This window comes from Lethenteron reissneri, chromosome 49 (genome assembly GCF_015708825.2).
Source record: "Lethenteron reissneri isolate LAM-NWPU_2019-01 chromosome 49, ASM1570882v1, whole genome shotgun sequence".
NCBI lineage: Eukaryota > Metazoa > Chordata > Hyperoartia > Petromyzontiformes > Petromyzontidae > Lethenteron > Lethenteron reissneri.
The window spans coordinates 10616091-10638247 of record NC_083827.1 but is presented as its reverse complement, the minus strand read 5'-3'; the positions used below and the strand labels follow the sequence as shown (position 1 = coordinate 10638247).

The 22157-nt window shown below is 56.9% G+C and overlaps 1 protein-coding gene across 1 annotated transcript; it reads right to left on the bottom strand.

Moving 5' to 3' along the window:
• Window positions 1-248: 248 nt before the first annotated feature.
• LOC133354909 (rho family-interacting cell polarization regulator 2-like) lies at window positions 249-22132 on the bottom strand. The gene is made up of 19 exons (XM_061572092.1): window positions 22064-22132; window positions 17767-17864; window positions 16528-16671; window positions 15625-15703; window positions 14726-14749; window positions 13447-13500; window positions 12728-12877; window positions 11999-12062; window positions 11403-11446; window positions 10043-10168; window positions 9357-9505; window positions 8933-9068; window positions 6478-6963; window positions 5758-5879; window positions 5227-5416; window positions 4693-4831; window positions 3975-4124; window positions 2826-2978; window positions 249-1877 (listed from the first exon to the last, which is right to left on the bottom strand). The coding sequence occupies exons 2-19, from the start codon at window positions 17856-17858 to the stop codon at window positions 1831-1833; spliced, it is 2349 nt and encodes a 782-aa protein (XP_061428076.1). The 5' UTR covers window positions 17859-17864; window positions 22064-22132; the 3' UTR covers window positions 249-1830.
• Window positions 22133-22157: the final 25 nt, after the last annotated feature.

Below are 22157 nucleotides of genomic sequence, written 5' to 3'. Positions count from 1 at the left end.
GGTATATAGGGCAGTAGTGCCAACCACTGCGCCACCGCTCCCCACATACACACGTGTCATGACACAAGACACACACACACGTGTCATCACACGTGACACACACACATGTCATCACATGTGACACACACATATGTCATCACACGTGACACACACACACGTGTCATCACACGAGACACCTACACACGTGTCATCACATAAGACACACACACACGTATACGCACACACGGCTTTATGAAAGTCGATTTAATTCAAAGGAAACATACATGTCACTTGTAAACACATCAACTCCAAGACGTGCCTCTCCATTGAGTCACACGCTGCACCACCACTGTCCACATTGCATCACACACCTGCAAACAGACAAAAACACCTGTCCAGTGACACATTACATGCAGCATCACAGTAACAAGCCTCGTCAGACACATCTACTTTTTTCAGAAACAGTGGTATACCTATTGGGACGTGCGTACGTGCATACCTGTCAAGACCCGCGCTATCATCTGGTATGCAGAGTGCAGTACAGTAACTAAATAAACCGATGTTGGCACTCCCAGTGCCACACACACTGAGGAGGGCAGGAGCTATGAGGCTGGGTCCACACCCCTCACCCCCAGCTCATCTCTTCCACTCCATTTACAACTGGCACATCTGAGCCGTGCCAGCAGGCCGGGGCTAGCACGGCACGGGTGGTTTTCCCACTGGCATTTTACTTAGCCGGAAAATCAAGCCGCCACTACGGCTGGCTCCGCAAGGAGACGTCCGAATCTGGCTTGGGGCCAAGCAAGGCCAGGGGTGGGGCACGAGACGCCTTCGGTTCGTCAAACGTCGGCTGCACACGCAACTCGGCCACGCCGTCAAGTCGTCGCCCTGCGAGCGTCTAGACGACGACGCGTCGGCGCGGGACGTCAACGGCACGGACCCCGGACCCCGGGCTCGTGCAGTGGAAAAGCAACGCGCGTTTTCCCCGAAGCCCGTGGAAAAGCGGTGCCTAGCGGATGGCGCGCAAAGTCCCGTTCACCGTACGGGCGAAGGGGTCGCTAGGACGATGAACCGCGCGAGCTCTTCAAACGCAATTTGCCGGCGCAACCTCAAGGCGAGCACGCGGAGGTCGCGAGAGGCCCTTGCAGTGGCTGAGTCGCCAGATTGAACACATTCCCCTCCGGTGCACGATTAGTGCTGCCGAAAAGCTCGCGGGGGCACGTGGGCCAGCGGTATAGCAAGATGCTCGCAGGAATCGGGAGGTTGCAAAGTGGGTGGGGAGGATAAAATAAGTACTATATTGTGGGGAAAATCGGCGGTGGTTGTCGTCTGGAGAGGCTTAGCCCACGCCATAAGAATGTGGAATTTTCAACTTCCGTGGACAAGAGATGGGCACCCGCGAAGGCGCTCGCGGTGACGGACGCATGTCGCCCCGTGGCCCACGCGCGCGTCCCCCTAACCTCGACACGCGTCTGCGAGCGACCGGAGCGACCGCACAGGCGCGGTGTTGAGATCGGCGGAGCGGCGAGGCCCGAGGCGAAACGAGTCGGTGAAGTAAAAACGATGGAATTCATGAAATCCAGCTCCCGCGAGCGGGCGCCGTGGGGGCGGGCTGCTGCGTCGTGAGATCGGGAGAGGCGGCGGCGTGGGGAGGCTGTCACCCGGCAGCGGATCGGCCGCGGCTGACGCCGATCGTGACGGCGACGGCCCCCGACGTATCGGCCGCGGAATCGGAGCGGAGCGGAGAACGAGGCCCCCCCCCCCCCGTGTGGGTCGCGCCGTGTCGCCTTCTCGTCGGCCACGGCTCCGATTCCGCGGTTGCTTGACGGCGGGGTTCCCGCGTAGTTCCGTCTAGACGGTGCCGTCGCTGTCAGCGGGGCTGCTGTCGTTCCCCCCGCCTGTGGGACACACGCACGTGCGCACACATACACACACGCACACATACACACACGCACACATACACACACACACACATACACGCACGCGCGCGTGAATGTCGTTCGAAATAGTTACCAACAGCACCGCAGTGCTCTATCCACAGCAAGGCCAGTGATGGTTCTGTGCTGTGTATTACTGAGCTCATCGTCCGGTTAGGACCCGTATCTCGGGCCCTTGCCTGTAGACACCTGGCAGTTAACCAGCATTGGCTGAGGCAAGCTTGACTCTGCTGAAGAGACAATTAATGTTGCGGCTGGTTCAGAGTTTGCTTGTGTTGAACAAATGCTGCTGAAACGATCCACCCCGAGGAGTGTGAAACGTAATTGTCGGAGTGTGTTGTGCTGTCTGCGTCTTTGTTGTGTGACCCACACGGGGCAATGCTCTGATAGGTGTGAGCGGAGGGTGTCAATGGGGGTGAGTGTAGGGGTGAGTGGCAGGGTGAGTATAGGGGTGAGTCACAGGGTGAGTGGCAGGGTGAGTGTAAGTGTGAGTGGCAGGGTGGGTGTAAGGGTGAATGGCAGGGTGGGTGTAAGGGTGAGTCACAGGGTGAGTGGCAGGGTGAGTGTAGGGGTGAGTGGCAGGGTGGGGGAAGCGAGGGTAAGTGTATGGGTGAGTGGCAGGGTGAGTGTAGGGGTGAGTCACAGGGTGAGTGGCAGGGTGAGTGGCAGGGTGGGTATAAAGGTGAGTGGCAGGGTGAGTGTAGGGGTGAGTCACAGGGTGAGTGGCAGGGTGAGTGGCAGGGTGGGTGTAGGGGTGAGTCACAGGGTGAGTGTAGGGGTGGGTGGCAGGGTGGGTGGCAGGGTGAGTGGCAGGGTGAGTCACAGGGTGAGTGGCAGGGTGAGTGTAGGGGTGAGTGGCAGGGTGAGTCACAGGGTGAGTGGCAGGGTGGGGGAAGCGAGGGTACGCACGGAGGGAGGCGACGCGCTGGATCTGGGCCTCCAGGGCGGCCGTGTGGCAGCCCTGCAGGAAGGCCTCCGCGTACTGGAAGAGGCTCAGGAGGCCGGGCCGTGGTGCCGCGCAGGCCAAACCGTCCACCATGTAGGCCACAGCGTCCCTGCACGCTGCTCACGTCGAATCGATAGCGGGGATCAACGCGGCAGCGCCATCAGTGATCGATTCAGCAGCGAGGATCGGTGCGGCAATAGAGCAGCCTGGTGCCGATTATACAAGCGGTGGTGGCTCCTCTCCTCTGTTGGGGACGTTCTAAACATTTGCTTATAAAAAAATTTATTCCGTAATAATTTTTCATTAAAAAAAAGATCTAAAAACACTGCCGCACACGTCAGTGCGCCTGCGCGTGATGTTTTGCTCCGATTTCTCGTCGCTCCGTTTGCTGTCCTTTATTTTACACGTTTGACGTTGTCATCTTGGTGACCCAGGCCACACAAGACGACAGCCACACACCCACTGCACTACAGCCACACACCCACTGCACTACAGCCACACACCCACTGCTTTGTGCTCCCCACTGCACTACAACCGGAACCCTCACACTTAAATCAGCTGCTCACTCACACACTCATGTATAGATCCATCCATCCATTTGTTCATCTATTCACTCCCTTGCCCATTCACCCACCCACCCACTCACCTACCACCTCTTGCAAATGAGACTATATCCTGGTATCTTGAGCTCTCACCTGATCAAGCAAAATAAACTTTGAACTCACACCTACTCACCCACTCACCCACTCACCCACTTACCCACTCATCCACCCACTCAATCACCTACCGACCAAACCACCTCAATCGCCCAGCCACCCAATCATTCACTCAATTCTTGCAAATGGAGACTCCGGTCCTCGTCCCTCGAGTTCTCTCACCGTGGCAAGCTAAACGTGAGCCCTGCCGCGATTCGTAGGAGCGGGGGGGGGGGGGTGCGATCCTGTCAAGGCTCCCGTTGTGGTGGCGCCTCCCATCACTCACCACCTGCCCCCTCGCTCGCTACCTGCCCCGCTTCCCGTCGCTCGTTACCTGCCCCGCTTCCCGTCGCTCGTCACCTGCCCCGTCACTCGTTACCTGCCCCGTCACTCGTCACCTGCCCCGTCACTCGTTACCTGCCCCGCTTCCCGTGGGCTCGTCCAGCCGGCGCAGGAGCCGCTCTATAGGGATGAGGTAGAGGCGGCGTCCAGAGTCGCAGCAGCAGCGGCGGCAGCAGTCGTCCCAGAACGACAGCAGCCACGGCCTCGCCTTGAGCTCCGGGTAAACTGCAGCGGGAAATGCGGGAACCCGTCAAACACTCCGGACACTGTGTGAGTGAACGGGCGTGTGCGTGAGCACGTGAGCGTGTGCGTGTGAGCGTGCGTCTAGGCGAGTGAGTGGGCAAGCGTGTGTATGGGTGACGAGGCAAGCGGGTGAATGAGTGTATGTATGGGTGAGTGAATGGGTGAGTGGGTGTATGGGTGAGTGGGCAAGTGTGTGCGAGTCACTGGTGTTGGCCGTAGCGCAGAGTGCCAACCGCGACACTATAAATCACCACGCCAGTGACGTATATCTGACCCGGATGTGGGCCTCCACCAGGTCGAATCAGTGCTGGTGCGACGTGTAAACATCACCACTGGGGCGACAGAGGCAGCCGGGCGTAGTGCTAGACACCCCGCCCCTCGTGTGCCGTGCCGGCCTTTATAGGTGCTCGCTAACAGCGCTTGTCCCAATAGTCTGTTAAGGCTATGCGGGGGATCTTTGTCTTTTTTTCGTGCGTGGGTGAATGGCGGCGGTGGTTGGCGTGCGTGCGTGTGTGGTGTGCGTGGTGCGTGCGTGGTGTGCGCCACGTGCCGTGGGCGGCCTGCGTGGCGGGGCGCGTGCCGTCGCGCCCGCTGAGCTTGGCCACCTTCCTCAGCACCGGCGCCTGGGCGAGCAGCTTGCGCACCACGGGGTCCTCGTTGTAGCCCAGCTGCCGGCACAGTTCCAGCCTCTGCGGCGCGGCGAGAGTCAAGAGGGCGGCCGGCTCGGATCACAGAGAACACAAACCCGTCAGGGTCTCACGCGGACACAGAATATCTAACGGAGGGGGTCCTTGTCTACCCGGCAATTTCCCAGCGTCGGTTTCAAGGCAGCCCATCGCTGCTGACGAGACGGATGAATGTCCACAAAACGGCCGAAGAGCTCGCTGGCATTGAGCCAGTGCCGCTGAACAGACACGCTCACACTCGGCCGTGCGGCCAACGAGAAGCGTCCTTTCTTTCGTTAGACGCGGAATTTCCGCAGCTGCCCTTCGCGGTGCCGTCGGGCGGCCAGACCGTCCGCGACGCCGACCCCTGGCGGCCGCGGGAGAGACGCGCGGGAGAGACGCGCGGCGGCGTAGCTCACCAGGAGGAGTCGCAGGCACGCGCGCAGGTGCTCCGCCAGCGCAGCGTCCAGGAGCTCGTCGCCGGTCGTCACGGGGACGGGGCTGGGCTCGCGGCTCGCGCCCATGCCCACGTCCTCGGCGGTGCCGCTGCCGCTGCCGCTGCCGCCACCCAGGCCGCCGCCGATCGAGCCGCGGCGCTTCTCGTGAGGCCTGCACCGCCGCGTGAGCCGGGCCGTTAACGTCGGTTTGACCGGCCCCAGGAGCGGCGATCGCAAAGCAACGCCGGCGCGGTGCGAGTGAGGTGCGAAGGGAGACGCCGCCGCCACCACCGTGGTGGTGGAGGTGGTGGAATGGTGTAGCGGTGCGCCAGACCTGCAATTCAGACGTTGCGGGATCGATTCCATCTCTCGACGCGGCAGTGGGACCAGCAATCGCCCCGGGAGATGAAATCAAATCGGTGATTTCTGGATTGCGATTCCAGGTGTGCGAGCGGGGGTGGTGCCGCGCTAGCGGTGGCGGTGCCCTGCGAGTGGGCGGGTGGTGCCACTCACCCTCGGCTGTCCCCGCACTCGGACCGCTCTCCATCAGAGATGTCCAGGAAGTCGAAGCTGCCCAAGGCGCTCTCCACCGTGAGACTCGCGCTTGACTCGTGGCTCTTCAGAAATCGGCCCTTCTACAAGACAAAGACAAAGATCTCTCGTGTAGCCTTAACAGACTGTTGGGGCAAGTGCTGTTCGCGAGCGCCTATGAAGGCCGGTACGGCACATGGTGGGGGTGGCTGGCCAGTATCACACCCGACGGCGATGTTTACACACCGCACCAGGTACTCATTTGAGGTTGAGTCGACCTAGGGGAAGCCCAGGACCGGTTCAGATAAATGTCAATGGTGAGCAGGAATCTCACTCGGGTGATGGGGCTCATAGTGCAGCGTGCTAACAACTTCTCTACCGCTCCCCACACACACACGCACGTAGTGCTGGGAATACGATTTCAGCCGATGCTCGCTGCTATTTCCCCTCTGCGGAGACATCGTAGCGATAGGAGCGGTCGTTTCATTCAGTCTCACTTTATACTTCACTGCTGCACGTGTCCGGCCACTGTACAAAGTCTCCATGCTATGTGATGGTATAAACAGCTGTTCCCATCTGGAGAAGCTCCTGGCGTTCGGGAAGACGCCGCCCACTTACAAATATCGTTAACATCGTCGCAGCGGCCCGCGCCGAGCGGCGCTGCGATCGGTAACGCAAAGCGCAGCGAGTGGCGAGCGAGACCTGAGTGGCGTCCAGGAGGGAGAGAAACGCCATCTCCATTTCCTCCAAGTCCTCCAGGCCGTGTCGGGCCGAGCGGGCCTCCAGCGCGACGCTCAGCTCCCTCGCGGCCTCGTCCAGGCCCGGCCTCATCGCTGCGTGGTCGCCAGCGGCCGCCTTCCCCTCGCACGCCGTGCCGCCGCACCGCGCGGGCCCCGCGCCGCCGTCCCCGGTCGTCTGCGGTGGGCGGGCGACGCCCTGGACGACTGCGACGGACGCGTCGCCCACCGGGGCTTCCCGGCGCCCGGGCGACGCCGGCCCGGAGAAGGGCGACGTCTCGCGAGCGGCCGTGACCGCGGGCGGCGGGCGAGCCGGCTTCGTGGGGGACCACGGGGGCGAGGAGAGGTCGCGCGGCGAGGACGGGTGGCGGGACGAGCCGAGCGACGGCGCGGGGCTGTCCAGCGAGTCGGAGAACACGGAGGAGGCGTCGTCCGTCGGGTAGAACTCCTCCTGCCCGACGCAAACGCGCTCGTCAGCAGTGCGCGGCCGCGCGGCCCGACGCTGCTGCGGGAGTGAGGGCGGGCGGCGACGCCTGTGCACCGAGAAGGTGGGAGGCGTGCGGGTGGTTGAGCTGGGGATGCAACTGGGGCCTGCTTTATTTTCTAACAGCAAGGGCTCTGAAAGTTGTCGTCAAGACTCGACCATCATTTCCGCATCGACCGCCTGGCTGTTTGTCGTCACACATCGTCCAGCTGCTGTCCGCGCCTTGCGAGAGGCGGTGTGAGTGAGTGTGAGTGAGTGAGTGTGAGAGTGTGTGTGTGAGTGAGTGTGTGAGTGAGTGTGTGTGAGTGTGTGAGTGAGTGTGTGAGTGAGTGTGAGTGAGTGTGAGTGAGTGTGTGAGTGTGTGTGAGTGTGTGACTGTGTGCGACGAGCGACGGCTTCACGTGCCGCGGCACATTACTACGTGTCTGCCGTGTCACCTCCTTGACGCTCTTATACCGACAATCGCCGGAACGTAAGGTCTATGAATCCAATGCTACTCTGAATGCAGTATATACGCACCCAATATTAACCGGGGCTTGAGAACCTTGAATGATAATCTTTCTTGCACTGGTTGCCTTATAATTAATCATCATATTGTCCATTGGGTGATGCCTTATTTCCCTAAACTATGAGTTAAGTCACCGATTCATTTGTGGAACAGTATCAAATATTCTTTGGACTGAGTGTCAGTTGCTTATTTGATGATTAGTACTCTCATTTTTAAAAATATAACTAAGCGACTTCTATGCGTTAAACTCTGTCTGTGTGTGTGTGACCCATCACGTTCCATGCGAGATATTGAAGAATCTGGACAATACGGCCAGTTTCTGTCATTGTGCAAAAAAAAAAATCACACCCTAGACAAATAATACATTAAAATAAATGACATATGCTTTCCGGAACGACAGGGGAGAGAGAGATAAATACATTGTCGAAGCCTTGACTCCCTTTTGTAAGCTCCTACAAAATATCTTGCTGAAATCTGAACTTCACATCTCCCTCGCGATTCTCATCTTTTGGATACAAGCGGAATGAAGACGGCAAAAGATAGAGAGGGCTCGGTGAACTTCGCCACGAACAATGCGAAAGTGGCGATCTGTAGGGCCAGGAAATGTGCGATTTGAAGGAAATGGCACATCAAGGCGCTGCCGCATCTTCAAGGCCCGAGTTACTGCCAGAATTCGCCTGGAATTTCGCTACGCTCAGTAATTTTTGAGGCGTTGGGCTGCAGAGGGTTGCTCTCCGTGCGATCCGACTAACGGAGGCGATTTGGCAGCGGGTGACAAAAACAGAAAATACGTACGGTGCGATCCGGCGCAAAGTGTGTTGTGTAATTCGCCATTCGCCGGGGCACCGCTCTAAAGGCTGCATCAGTTTGGCGATCGGCAAACACATGGTTGTTGTGTTGAAACAAGAGCGTAGTAACTACGTACATCACCCCACGCAGAGTCGTCGAGATTGGACTGGTAACTACGGTGCAGTGAATACAGTAACGTTTTACAGTAGGAAATATTTGGATGTTTATTCAAGCGAATTTCATTTCGGAAACAATTATAGAACACGAAAAAAACACACAACACCTACAAAGATGTTATACAAGAATGTACGAAAATAAGCGATTTTAAATGACGACTAGTGATTATCCGGCGTTTTTGAAAATCCGGCGCCCCCTTCCCCCTCGAAGCCGCCGGGTAATCAATGATCAACTTTCTGTGGATAATCGATGATCTACTGTACGTTATATTTGTTGTATTAACAAACAAAAGGCCATCAAAGCCAAAAATGAAATACAAAAAAAAAAACACGCAATGAACGAAGCGACGTGCCGAATAACCGTGCATCTCTTCGGCTCGTTCCTTCCTATCCAACAAAAACAAAACAACTAGGGCTAGGGAGTGAAGGAGGGAGGGAAGGAGGGAGGGACGTGGGAGCTCACGAAGAAGGCTTGGTCGGGCGTGCTGGGCGTGCTGGGGGAGCCGGGCGCCGTCCGGTGCGACGAGGAGGCGCTGGGCGTGCGGCGGTGGCCGCTCACGGAGCCGAGGCGAGACAGCGGCTCCTCGCGCTCCAACGCTCTGCGGCAGCGACACGCACGCACGCACACAGGCACACACGTAGGCAGGCACACACAGGCAGGCACACACAGGCAGGCACACAGGCGCCGACACCGTAGGCGAGGGGGTTCACTTTGTCCCTCACATTAGGAATTGCGGGCGCGTATATTGCATTTTTAAAAATAATAATTGTAAACGACTGAAATAAATTAAAGGTGGCCAGTTTGGGCCCCCCCCCCCAAACTCCGCCCATGGCGGACACACATGATGAGCACGTGGATGATGTCTGCGTGTGTGCGGCGCGCGTACAGCCAGCTGACGAGCAGCTGCAGCTTGACGGTGCCCAGGGGGTTGATGTTCATCTCCAGCTGCCGCTCGTCCTTGCGGTAGAGCTCCGCGGGCTCCAGGCTCACCTGCCCCACCAGCGTCTGCGTCACCAACCCCTTCAGTTCCACCACCTGCGGGGGCAGCCACGGGGCAACAACAGCAGCAGCCACTAAGTGGCAGCGATGTCGCCGCGGCGCTTGTACCAGACTAGGTCCATTTGAAGGCTTGCTGGCAGGAGGTCACGGGACAGACCCAGGTGCCATGGCTGGACTGACTGAGATGACTGACAGATGCACCACCTGTGCTCCCCACTGTGCCAACTTGCTGTATTTTAGCCGGCCGGCACTTTGCTCGTTGTTATGAGCATTGATCCTCCGCCCTTCACTTTTGTTGGAAGGTGACTGCCTCCAACTGCCCAGTAGCGTCCTTCACGGGCCTCCTCAATAGAGGCCGATCTTGACACCGCAGGTACCGGTCGTCGGCAAGCCCATTCAGCTCCACATCCTCCTGTGCCACATCAGCTCCATCTCTTCTCCAGTCCAGACAAACTCACACATGGCTATGCGCGCTTATGTGCGCGTGCGTGACGCACCCAACATCATCGTTGCTGACGTTCGAATATCTGGGCCTGTCAACTAAGCATCAAATTCCGTGCTGTGAACGCCCACCTTGACGACGATCGGCTCGCCGATGAGCGGCAGCAGCACGGTGCCGTCGCTCGCCCAGCACTGCTCGCCCTCGGCCCCGATCCTCCCACGCACCTTCCACCGCTGCCTCCCGTGACGCAGCGACACCTGCGGCAGCAACAGCCTCGTTAAGGAGGGACAGGGGGGGCGTGGGGGTTGGGCAGCTGAGGTGGACAGGGGGGGGGGGGGTTCAAGTGGCGAGGGGGGTACTGGGAGACGGGCTGCAAGTTTGAGGCGACTCCTGAAATCACCGCAGAAGCACCGCGGCTTGTCGGACCTACGAAGCTGAGCAAGGTTGGGCCTGATTGGCAATTAGATGCGTGACCATCAGGACTCACGGAGGTTTTTATGGGTAAATTATCTCGATGCTAACCCTGATGCTCCTGTATATTTTGGAGTTTGCATGTTCTCCCTGTGGTCGCATGGATTTTACTATGGGTCCTCCGGTTTTTCCTTCTACATTTAGAATCGACATGTGTTTAAAGAGAGTATCTGGCTGCTATAAACGTCCACATGATGATAAGCCACTTCGATGAGCTATCATTCGTGGCCAGGTCGCTTCTGAACAAGAGCTCAGCGGGGCCTCACCTGGTAAAATAAAAATAGTTGAGAGTTTATTAGAGTTATTGTTGTGATTGTTTACCCAGGGAAGCCTCGCTGAGCCTGCAGACTACCGTGTTTCCAAAAACGTGGGACCGTGACGCCAGCATACAATGGCCTTACTCGTCTTCGAAGGACCGACAGCCCGTGACCGAGAAGACGGTCACGAGCTGCGGTGCGCAGAGCGACTTGCCGCTGCTGTTGTGACGCCGGTCGGACACCGCGCGCTCGGTAACGATAAGCGTAGCGAACGGACTACGGCGAAGGGCACAGAGAAGCGCCGGAGCGGTGCATGCTGGGAATTTACGTGGAGAGACGGGGAGAGGAGAGGAGCACTTGGATTAGTGAACACCGCACGCAGATTAGTGAAGGCCGCATGCGGATTAGTGAACACCGCATGCGGATTAGCGGACACCACATGATTAGTGACTGCGCACGGGTAAGTGAGCATGCAAGAATGAGTGAGCGCGTGCGGATTAGTGAACACCACATGATTAGTGACCACGCATGGATAAGTGAGCATGCAAGAATGAGTGAGCGCGTGCGGATTAGTGAACACCGCACGCGGATTAGTCCCAGAGGATGTCTGCAGAAGAAGATGGAGCGACGATTAAATCAGTTTGTTGCATATCATGGATCGTGGGAGGTGGTGGCGCCTTGGGCAGGCCTTCATCCAGCGGTGGATGGAACACGGCTTAATGATGCACGCAGTGAGCGCGGCAGTTCATCGTCGCGGGCTCACCTCGTAAGTGTCCTTGGGGCAGAGTCGCGCGAAGCCCACGAGGCCTGGAGAGAAACGGAACACGGACAGAGAGAGAGACAGAGAGAGCGTGAGGCTCACACGCGACTCACAGAGACACCGAGCACGGCGGTGAGCGCGGTGAGGGTGGTGAGGATGGTGGGGATGGTTGGGGGGGGGATGAGGGTGGCGAGGACGGTGAGCGCAGTGTAAGCGGTGGGTGTGGTGAGAGTGGTCAGGGCGGTTGGTGTGGTGAGGGTGGTGAGAGCGGTGAGGGTGGTGAGGATGGTGAGGGTGGTGAGGGTGGTGAGGGTGGTGAGGGTGGTGAGAGCGGTGAGGACCGTGAGGGTGGTGAGGGTGGTGAGGGTGGTGAGGGTGGTGAGGGTGATGAGGACGGTGAGGATGGTGAGGGCGGTGAGGGTGGTGAGGGTGGTGAGAGCGGTGAGGACCGTGAGGGTGTTGAGGGTGGTGAGGGTGGTGAGGACGGTGAGGACGGTGAGGACGGTGAGGGTGGTGAGGGTGGTGAGGACGGTGAGGATGGTGAGGGCGGATATCATGGAGCTACCTCTGGTAGTTTCAACTGCGAGCGTTCGACAAACCTAGAATCTTCACGTGGAATTCTCCCAGGAAGTTCTCCATTTGGCCCTCAAGCTGAGCCATGGTCTGAGTTTGGTTGCGCGCACGTGAAGACAAATGCACACACGCACACAGAAACACACACGCACGCGCAGACACGCACGCACCACACACACGCGGTTATTGTTAGTGAGCACATAGCAAGGCCAAGACAGCGCACGCAGGAGTGGGGTGGCCCGCACTGTCCCCCATCACCTTTGTCTCCCCAGTGCTGGTATTGACGCACAGCTCGAAGGCCGAGTCGACCTAGGGGCAGCCCCGGACGAGTTTTTAAACCAAGCCGCCACTGAGGTTATCCACAGTCAGGAATCAAACTCGAGGGGAGAGGTTCATTGCCGAGCAGGAGGCTCACCGCTGCACCACCGCCCCCTAGCGCGAGGGTGCGTGCGTCGAGGCTTTGTGTGCGTGCGTCTGGGCTGGACGTATCTGCACTTGTAAGTCCGTGTGGTTTGTCTCGGGGGGGGGAGGGGTTGTAGGGAGCGGTAGTGTAGCGGTTCCATTCCCGCTCAAGAAAAAAGGCGGGCCGGGCGCCGTGTTGGCCACGCACCGCGTCGCGTGCGCCGTGCCGGCCCTCGCAGATGCTCGCTAGCGGCACTTACCCCCCGACGGTCTGTCAAGGCTACACGGGGGGGGGGGGGGGGGGTCTTTGTGTAGCGCGTGCGTGAGAGGTGGGGGAAGGGTGGGGGGGGCACCTCGCAGCACTCGCGGGCGCTGCGCTGGGCCTGTGCGAGGGCGTCGCGCGCCCCGCGGGTCGAGGGGGAGCACGCCAACGCCCTGCTCAGGTTCTCGGCGCCGCCGTGGAGACGCGTGTGCACGGTGTGCTCCTCCTGCAGCGCCTCCACCTGCGCGCCCACCGTCGCGAGCGTCGGAGTTAAACGTCGAGAGCGAGCACTCGCCGACAACCCTCGAGCGAGACAATTTCATCCGAACGTCGGGGTCATTGCCCTCCCCTGCACGATCGCACCATCACGTCACCGTGCGGTGCGAAAGAAGTTCAACAACATCACCCCGTCAACGCGTGTGTAAGAGTGCGTGTGTCGGCGTGTGTAAGAGTGCGTGTGTCGGCGTGTGCAGGTGTGTAAAGGTGTGTGTGCGCAAGTCTGCGGGGAGTGATAGAGTGACAACCCGAGTTCGATTCCCGCTCACGGCAAACACCAGCGAAGATCGTCTGAACCAGTCCTGGGCCTCCCCAAGGTCGACTCATCCTCAAATGAGTACCTCGTGCAATGTGTAAACATTCCCACTACGGAGATCAAGGCGGCCGGGCGTGCTATTTGGCTTTCATCCCCTTGAGTGCCGTTTCATCCTTCATAAGTGCTCTCCAACGGCACTTGACCCAACGGCCTGTATAAGGCTACAAACGAGGATCATCTTTGTCTTTGAGTGCAGGTGTGTGGAGAGGTGTGGTCACCTTGCTCATGTGAAACTCCAGCCGCCGTAGGCTTCGCTCGTTGGCTTTAATTTGCTGGGAAAGAGATGCGGAAACGTCAGGGCACCATGTCTCGCGCACGCCACGCGGAACAACGGCGCCACGCGCCCGGAGCGCAGCGCGCATCGCGACAGCGCCATATAATCACGAGCGGACGTTCTGTCCCATTCCCACATCTGTCCCTCCGCATGAAGAAAACAAAAACGAGCAGCGTTTTACAAATCCCATCAGCCACACGGCCTTCGGAGGAGCGCACGTCAGCGGCAATGGTTGAACGCACGCCAAAAAAAAAAACTCCGGACCGGACATCCAACGTTGTCACATCAGCGGTGGAGTCCGGCTTGAACCCACGACGTCTTACAGGCCAGGGTGTCTCCGCTGGACGTGGGCCCCAGTTCGGCGAAGCGCTCTGCGACTTCACCGCGACAACCGTGTCTGGCCGAGTGAGCCCCTCGCTGGAGATCGCCCCGCGAGGGGTTCAAGATGTCGAAGAAGTGCGTTTGTGATTGCCGAGGCATTGGGGCTTGTAATCGCGTTTACAGTCCCCAAATCAGCGGTGGAAATTCCACATTCCTATATATGGGCGCCACTGTGGCCAGATGTTAACTACCTCGCCTGATATACAGGAGGTCGTAGGTTCGATCCTGACCCTGACGCGTGGATTTTTCTCCAGGTCCTCCAGTTTTTGTCTCCACAATTAGAATCAAATTTCCACGTGATGATAAGCCACTTCGTTGAGCTATCATTTGTGGCCAGGGCGCTTTTGAAATAGAGCCATATAGCTCAGTGGGCCTTACCTGGTGAAATAAAAACAAAATAAATGTTTTTATGTATGTTGAACTTCTTTTGCACCATACATAGCCAACTGTGCTAAGGTGGGCAGGAGGGTCTATCCGTTGGACAACCGCGGTTGACTTCCCCACACAATGATGGTGATGATGAGTGGACCCCGCCCCCAACCTCCAAAGACAGGATGTGAGCTCCTCGCAAACCTTGAGATTGCGGTCTGCTCGCTCTACCGCTGGGCCCACCCCGGCCGGTTCTACCGTGCGGGGCAGGGAGACGTGGACCGAGGCAAATTGCCTCCTTGCTTCTGTCAGCTCTTTCCCACGCAGGATGTGCGCGCGTGGCCATGGTGTCGCGCGCGATGAATTACGAACGCTGTCATGCTACCTGCTCGCTATGGAGCACGTGCGGCTTGAGCAGCGAACGATTTAAGGGGCCGTGATGCTTTAAGTGCGAATCAAATGCATCTCCTCACCTTGTCCAGCTCGTACAGCATTCCCTGAAAGATATAAACACATCGTCGTCGTCGTTAATACTTAACCACGCGGATGATGGTGATCTCATAATCACACTCGCATTTAGAATGTGCCCATATTGTAACGAAGCGTCTAGGGGACCACCTGCTGGCAGCTGTCCCTGTGTGGCACAAGGTGATTCAGCACCTGCGGGCCCAGTGGGCATTCGTCTGCCAGGAGGGGCCACCGATTGCTGTGGATGTTCCCAACTGAGCCATTTGGAAGTATTTTTTTTATTTTATTACAAATTTGGATCGCGACGACGGCACACAACGGCCTTCTCTTTTTGACGACCCCGTCACGGGGCCTTGAAATGTCCCCCGTGAAGCAGACGGTTATATACCGTAAACTTGCTATATATACCGTAAACTTACTATATATACTGTAAACTTACTATATATATACACAGTACACTTGCTATATATATACACCATAAACTTGCTATATATACCGTAACCTTACTATGTATATACACCATAAACTTGCTATATACACCGTAAACTTGCTATATACACCGTAAACTTGCTATACATACCGTAAACTTACTATATATACACAGTACACTTGCTATATATACCGTAAACCTGCTATATGTATGCAGTAAACTTGCTACAGTTATATACCCACGGTGTTTAACAGGGTGACCTACTGGATCTGACCCGTGAACCTCTGCAATAAGTGGCAAACGCGATGGTCACAGTGACGATGGGGACATGATGATGCTGATAGGTGGAGGTATCGTCATGGTGATGGATAGATGACTACAGACGTATGATGATGTTGAAATGGATGGAGGCATGATGATCGTGATGGTGATGGATGTGGTTGTAAGATGACGACGATGATGACGATGCATTACCAGGCGGGAGTCTCTCTTGGTGCTGTTGATGGCCATGGCGAGGTCACGATGCTGTGCTTGGTACCAGGCGAGGTACTCCCTGAGGGATGAGGGTGGAGGTGCGGGTAGGAGGGGCGGTTAGGGGAGGGGCAGTCTCTGTGGGTGTTTGATAGTCACCTGGACATACATGGGGAGCGGTGGTGTAGCGGTTGGCGCGCTGCGCTACCAGCCTGGCGACCCGGGTTCGATTCCCGCTCATGGCCAACACCAGTAAAGATTATCTGAACTGGTCCTGGGCCTCGCCTAGGTCGACTCAGGCTTAAATGAGTACCTGGTGTGATGTGTAAACATCGCTACTAGGGAGACAAAGGCGGCCAGGCGTGGTATTGACCACCCACCCCCTCGTGTGTCTGCCCCGTGACCTCCTGCCAGCGGGCGTTCGACACTTCACATGGCCTCAACGTGCACATAGCCTGCACAAGCGTCGTGGGGACGTCACCGCCACTTAGTGGCTGTAGTTATTGTGTGTGTTCAGGCGTGTGTGCTCAGGCATGTGTGTGTTGAGGTGTGTGTTCAGGCATGTGTGTTCAGGTGTATTGTGTGGTCATGTGTGTGTGTGTGTTCAGCCGTGTGTGTTCAGGTGCATTGTGTGGTCATGTGTGTGTGTTCAGCCATGTGTGTTCAGGTGAACGTATAACGCGCTGCGCTTCGAACCCTGCGACCCGATTATTTGAACCTAGCCCTGGGCCACCCCTAGGTCGAGTCAGCCTGAGATGCATAAACATTGCCATTGGGGAGACAAAGGCGGCCGGGCGTTGGTGCTGGCCACCCATCCGTGCCGGCCTTCACAGGTGCTCGCTAACAGCACTTGCCCCTACGGCCTGTCAAGGCGACACGGTGGGGGGTGGGGGGGGGCGTGCTCACTGCAGTCCGGAGCGCAGCGCTGCCAGCGTTGTGCGGAACAGCTGAGGCTGGGCGACTCGTGGGGGCGTGTTTGGGGGCGTGGCGCCGGGGGAGCCGATGACGCGGCGCGCGCGCTCAGGGGAGCGACACGAGGACACACGGGACCTGGGACACGGGGGGGGGGGGCAGAGAGACAATGGGCACGGGGGGGAGACAATGGGCACGAAGTTGGACAGCGGAGACAGAGGCGGGATCCAGAGACACCGGGAGACGAGGGTGAGACAGAGGCAAGGGGGGGGGGGACACGGGGACACATCGGCAGAGGTCGCAAACGGGTTTTGATTCCTTACCCGTACCCGGCCGCACCCGTACCCTAGGAACTTGAATTGTGAGAAGAGACAAGACGTTGGGAAATGAGTGACAAACGGTGACTCACCAGTGACTCACGGCTTACCCGTACCCGTACTCGGCCGCACCAGAACGCAAACGGGTACCCGTACCCGGCGGGGTACGGGTAGCCGGGTGATGTACATCGACAAAGGAGACGTGCAACCTTCCTCCCCACCACCCCGCACATCTGCGTGGTTCTAGATTTGAAGCTTTCGTGACTGCAAGGATTCATACTCTTTGGTTTTGTCGGTATATTCACGTAGGTAAAACAATTAATAAAATAAAAGAAATGAAAACAACTAAATTAAAACTGTAGCTACAGTTATTTTGCTGTGCCTTTTTACACCTGACGAGGGAGACTTGTGTTGCCTCCGAAACGTCGTGATTTAATTAAGTTGTTTTAAAAAAATTTTATTCATTGTTTGTGACTTTACCGAAAAAAACAAAGAGTATCTGCGTGGTTATCGAGGTGTCCGAGGCTCCCGTCACAGGCCAAGAATGTTGTCTTTCTTTCTGAACACATTTCACTCGAGCGGGGGGGGGGGGGCTCGTGGTGGCCGCCGCGTTTGCCTCTCGCCGGCGCCGCTTGGCTCGACAACCCGGGACTGGGAGTCTCACACGGGACTGGGATTCTAACACGTGACTGGGAGTCTAACCCGGGACTGGGAGTCTAACACGTGACTGGGAGTCTAACACGTGACTGGGAGTCTAACACGGGGACGCAGCTGCGCCGCGGTTTCCGCTGCAGGCGATGCAATCTCACAGATCGACAAACCACACGGGCGCTGGCTGCGGCCATGAGCCCAGAGTGAGACAACCTCGACAGCCAGGAGAGAGTCGGGGGTGAAGGAGGGGGGAGGGGGGTCTCACCTGCCCGTGGAGTCCTGCGGACCCCTGAACCCATGGAAGGATCGACTCCTCGTCACCGCGGGGTGCAGCTTGGTTTGACCCCCAAGGGGCATGGTGACCTGTGGTGGTGGGGCAGGAAGAGAGACCACACCCTTACTCACTCACTCACTTCCTCCTTGCTCCAGCCTCACCCAGCGCCCCCTCCCTGACATCCTCCTGATGTCCCCATCCCCGCTGTGTTTCTGCCTAAATGTCCCCACAGCCTCCAAATCTTCCCCGTCACCCACTCACCCCGCCTCCCTCCCTCCCTGCCTGCCAAGTCGCCTCTGAAAAATAAGTTCATATCGAAGTGGGATTTGCCTGGTAGGATGGGGATGGTTTAGCTTCATTTGTTTGTGTTTGGGTGATTTGTTTAACTTTGCTTGTACTTCGCACTCCTATTGTGTTTTTGTACTGTTTGTGTTGTGACGTTATTACCCCCCCCCCCCCCCACAGGACATCTGTGAAAGAGAGCTTGATAGCTCATGGGATTGCTCCAGTATGAATAAATATCCTGATTGTTAGTTGAAGTCGCCACTCAGACAGGAGCGTGGTGATCGAGACCCGACGCGAGTTTTATTTATTTTTCTCCCTGCACGAACCTCGCACGCTCGCAACACGCAAGTGCTGCCACAAACACCACCACCCCCCACCACCCCCACCCCACCACCACCACTCTCGGGTCTCGTGGAAATTAATCTGCCGAGCCGCCCAGACGCAGGAAAGCGACGATTCCCATCTGCAGCCGCCTGATCGTGACTCAATGGGGTCCCCCCCCCGGCTCAAGTTGAGACGCGGCGGGCCACTCCGGACTTCTGGCTTCGTCAGCGTCCAGGACGCCGGCGACAACCGCAGGGCCCTCTGGCCTGCCGCCGCTGCCATGCAGCGACTCGCCCCCTGGCCTGCCGCCGTGCCGCGCGAACTCCCGATTCAGTCCACGGAATTCCGCGGCAAACGACCACAGCGCCCATCTCGGACTCTCTGGACGCGGCGCTTGGGATTCAGGAAAAACGTTTACCGGTTTATGGGGTAACGGGTTAACTTCACTCAGGATGGAGGAGGGAGGGGGAAGGGAGATGAGTGAGGGGGGGGGGACGTTGCCTACTCTGCACCAGCAGTGGCTCAAGCAGCCGCCACACTGACTCTGCCGAATGGAGACAGCGAACGTTGACACTGGCCCAGAGTTTTGCCTGCGCTCGACAACTTGCTGCTGATTCCATTGCACTCCCAGAAGGCCACTTCGACTAACGAGACAATGATCGTCTTCTGCCCGTGAAGGCGGGAGGCATCACGTGCCCAGCTGGGCTGTCTTGCGCTGCCCTTTGCGCGCCAAACCGCATCGCACCCCGACTCCCGCGAGTGACATCGACGATGCCGCCATCATCACCCGACCTCGTGATTTCGGGTGGGCACCCACGCTGTATCCCACCCGCTCGTAATCGTCAACTCAGCGTGTGCGGCAGGGTGGCGCTGGAGAGGTCACAGCCGTGTCTCCTCACCCAACCCCGGGTGATGTCCGTATGGAGAGGTCACAGCCGTGTCTCACCCAACCCCGAGTGATGTCTGTATGTTCCTCCCCCCTCCCTCCCTTTTATGCACGGGGTTTTATACTCAAGATTCTCCCGAGTTTTTACTCCCGCGGGCCAAAATAACACCGTCCAACGTAACAACTGTAATCGGAAAAAAAAAATCACTGCAAGGCTGACAGGCGAACATAACAAAAATCACCCTCATTTATAACTCAATTGGGATGACACTGCACCAGCAACACTGACCACCTCCGTAGCTGCGAAAAAGACTTGGCAAGACCCCTCCTGAGAGAGAGAGAGCGAGCGGGCGGACGAGGCAATCGTCGGCAAAGCGGCCGAGGGAGCGAGAGACTTGAAGCGAGCGGAGCTGGCGCTGTGCCGCTGGCACGCGGCGCGCGGTGCACGACTGGGGCTGCCCCGGGGACGTGGGGAGTCACGGAGTGGTTCTTGTTTGACTTTCTCCTCCGGGAAAGAAAAATAAATCTTCCAATGAGTTCAGTGGACACCTCCGGCGCGTCGCCTCTGTGATGTTTGCAGAAGGAACGCGGCAAGTCAAAGTCGGCTCGGTTATTCGGCACTTTACTTCGTTAATGGTGTCGGGGTTTTTACGGGGGGGGGGGGGGGCGTATTTAATGTTTGGCTTTTATGGACTTTTTGTTTGTTAATACAATAAATGTGACAGAGTTGATCATCGATCATCCAGCGGCGTCGCGGGGGTTGGGGAAGGGGCGGGCACCGGATTTTCAAAATAATGATTTAGTCACTGACCATTTAATTACCGACTAAATAAATATTTAACAGAGCTTACTTTTGCACACTCTTGCATAACGTTGTGTTTTTAGGTGTTGTGCGTATGTTTTTTTTTGTTTTAAATGTGTTTTGCTCTGTGAAATTGGCATAAAGACAACATACAAAGAGGCAAAAATAAATATCCTGCTGTAAAAAACAAGTGACTGTATTTAGGGTACCGGACTTAGCACTCTGTTCTCTGAGACTCTGTATGGGGCGATGTAAGCAAAGCTGTCAACCCACGTGGTTTACCTGTGCAGGGAAATTGAGTTTTCACATCCAGACAGCTGTTTCAATCCGAGCCAAAACGTGTGTCTATTTGTTTGTGTTTCTCCCTTGTGATGGTACTTTGGAGAATGAACGTTGATATTTACAAGGGGCACGGGGTGACCAGTAAGGTCTGAATTGATCTGTGACCAGGTAGGGCCCTGATGAGGGATTGACAGGTAGTTACTGCGCCCTTGCGTCAACAATGACCATGTGTGTTTGACGAACACCGCACTGGGTCACTACAGCCTTTGGAGCTGGTTTGCCGGTTTCGCCGGATAATCGATGATCAAGTGTCATACCTGACGACCCTTATCAGTGCTCTACCTTATTACAGACCAATTCAGACCTGATTGGTCATCCCGTGACCTTACAACTCTCAACGTTCATCCTACAAAGTCCCATCACAAGTTTGTTTGAGAAACAAACAAATAGACAAACTACGTGTTTTGTTGCGCGCACTGAAACGGATGTACGCCGTATGGACATGAAAACTCAATTTCCCTGCACAAGAATTGTATTTATATTTGTGCCGCGATAATTATCATCATTATTAAAAGCTGAGTGTAGAACGCGATTACGGTAAACCACCACCACCACCACCACGCTTCGTGCTGACAGCAATTGGCGACCACGCGTGGAACCACGCGGCCCGATGCAACAAATGCCGCCTTCAAGATCCGATTTCTATAAAAACAACAACTAACCGCACAGCCGCAAGTATTTTTCATTTACGGATATTGTTTTACATCCCATCAGGCAAAAACGGACTATTATTTAGGCGTGCATCGCTTCAGCAGCGGTACTTCGTTGAACGCAAGCCAAACTCCGGTGCGGCTGTGTGTAGCAACGCCAGGCTCACTGCTGTGTTCGGTGATGTTGCAGAAGCCTGCGACTGTTTTCGAGGAAGGCGCCCCTGGTGGTGTGAGACCGCGGCCCTCTCGAGGGGTCCTTGTTACGCCAGGTCTCAAATCAAATGTCCCATGGTGGAGCTGCTCACCACCCCGAGCTATAAAATGCCCTGACGGTGCATTGCCCTTGTGCTGTTCGCCCTTTGGCGTTCTCTGGGCTGACACTTGCGAGACTAGGCCCTACAGAAGGCTGTCTCTGGTGTAGCACAAGCAGTTCCAAAGGCAATACCAAATATTCACCACAAGTCCTGTGCGTGGTGAATGCAGTACTCGATTCCTTGAAAATGTTTTATATTTGCTTTAAACATCTTAACACCTGTCTCACTGGCAGAAAGGGTAACACCTATTATTATTGTGTCTTACTCTGAGCTTGAGGTGCGGAGTCAAGAGAGCCCAGGAGAAGAGGGAGTCTCTCATTTGCACGAAAGAGAGAGCTGAGCCACCCGCACGCACTGCCACGGCATTCTGCAGGCGTGCGTGTGAGAGAGAGGGCTTGCTACACAATCCCGGCGACGCGAATCCGATTCCCGATCACGGCCAACGCCGGTGACGATTATCCGAACAGATCTTGGGCCTCCCCTAGGTCGACTCAGCCTCAAACGAGTACCTGAGTGCAATGTTTAAAAAAACATCGTCGCCGGGGAGACGAAGGCGGCCGGGCGGTGGTGCTTGACCACCCACCCCTCGAGTGCCCCGCCGCCCTTCACAGGTGCTGCTCGCTAACAGCACTTGCCCCTACAGCCTGTGAAAGGCTATCCCCGGGGGGGGGGATCTTTGTCTCACCTTGTGGGAGCGGCGTGGGAGGAGAGGCGCTGGGGCGACTCGATCGGCGCTGACGGCGAAAGAGAAGGAGGACTCCGAGACTCTGGAACCAAAC

Coding starts and splice junctions, on each gene's coding strand:
- LOC133354909 (XM_061572092.1), bottom strand. CDS start 17,858: ATGCCCCTTGGGGGTCAAACCAAGCTGCACCCCGCGGTGACGAGGAGT. Junction 16,672..17,766: donor CCGCAGGACTCCACGGGCAG/GTGAGACCCCCC, acceptor CCCGTGTCCCAG/GTCCCGTGTGTCCTCGTGTC. Junction 1,878..2,825: donor CCAGCGCGTCGCCTCCCTCC/GTGCGTACCCTC, acceptor TGTGTCCCACAG/GCGGGGGGAACGACAGCAGC.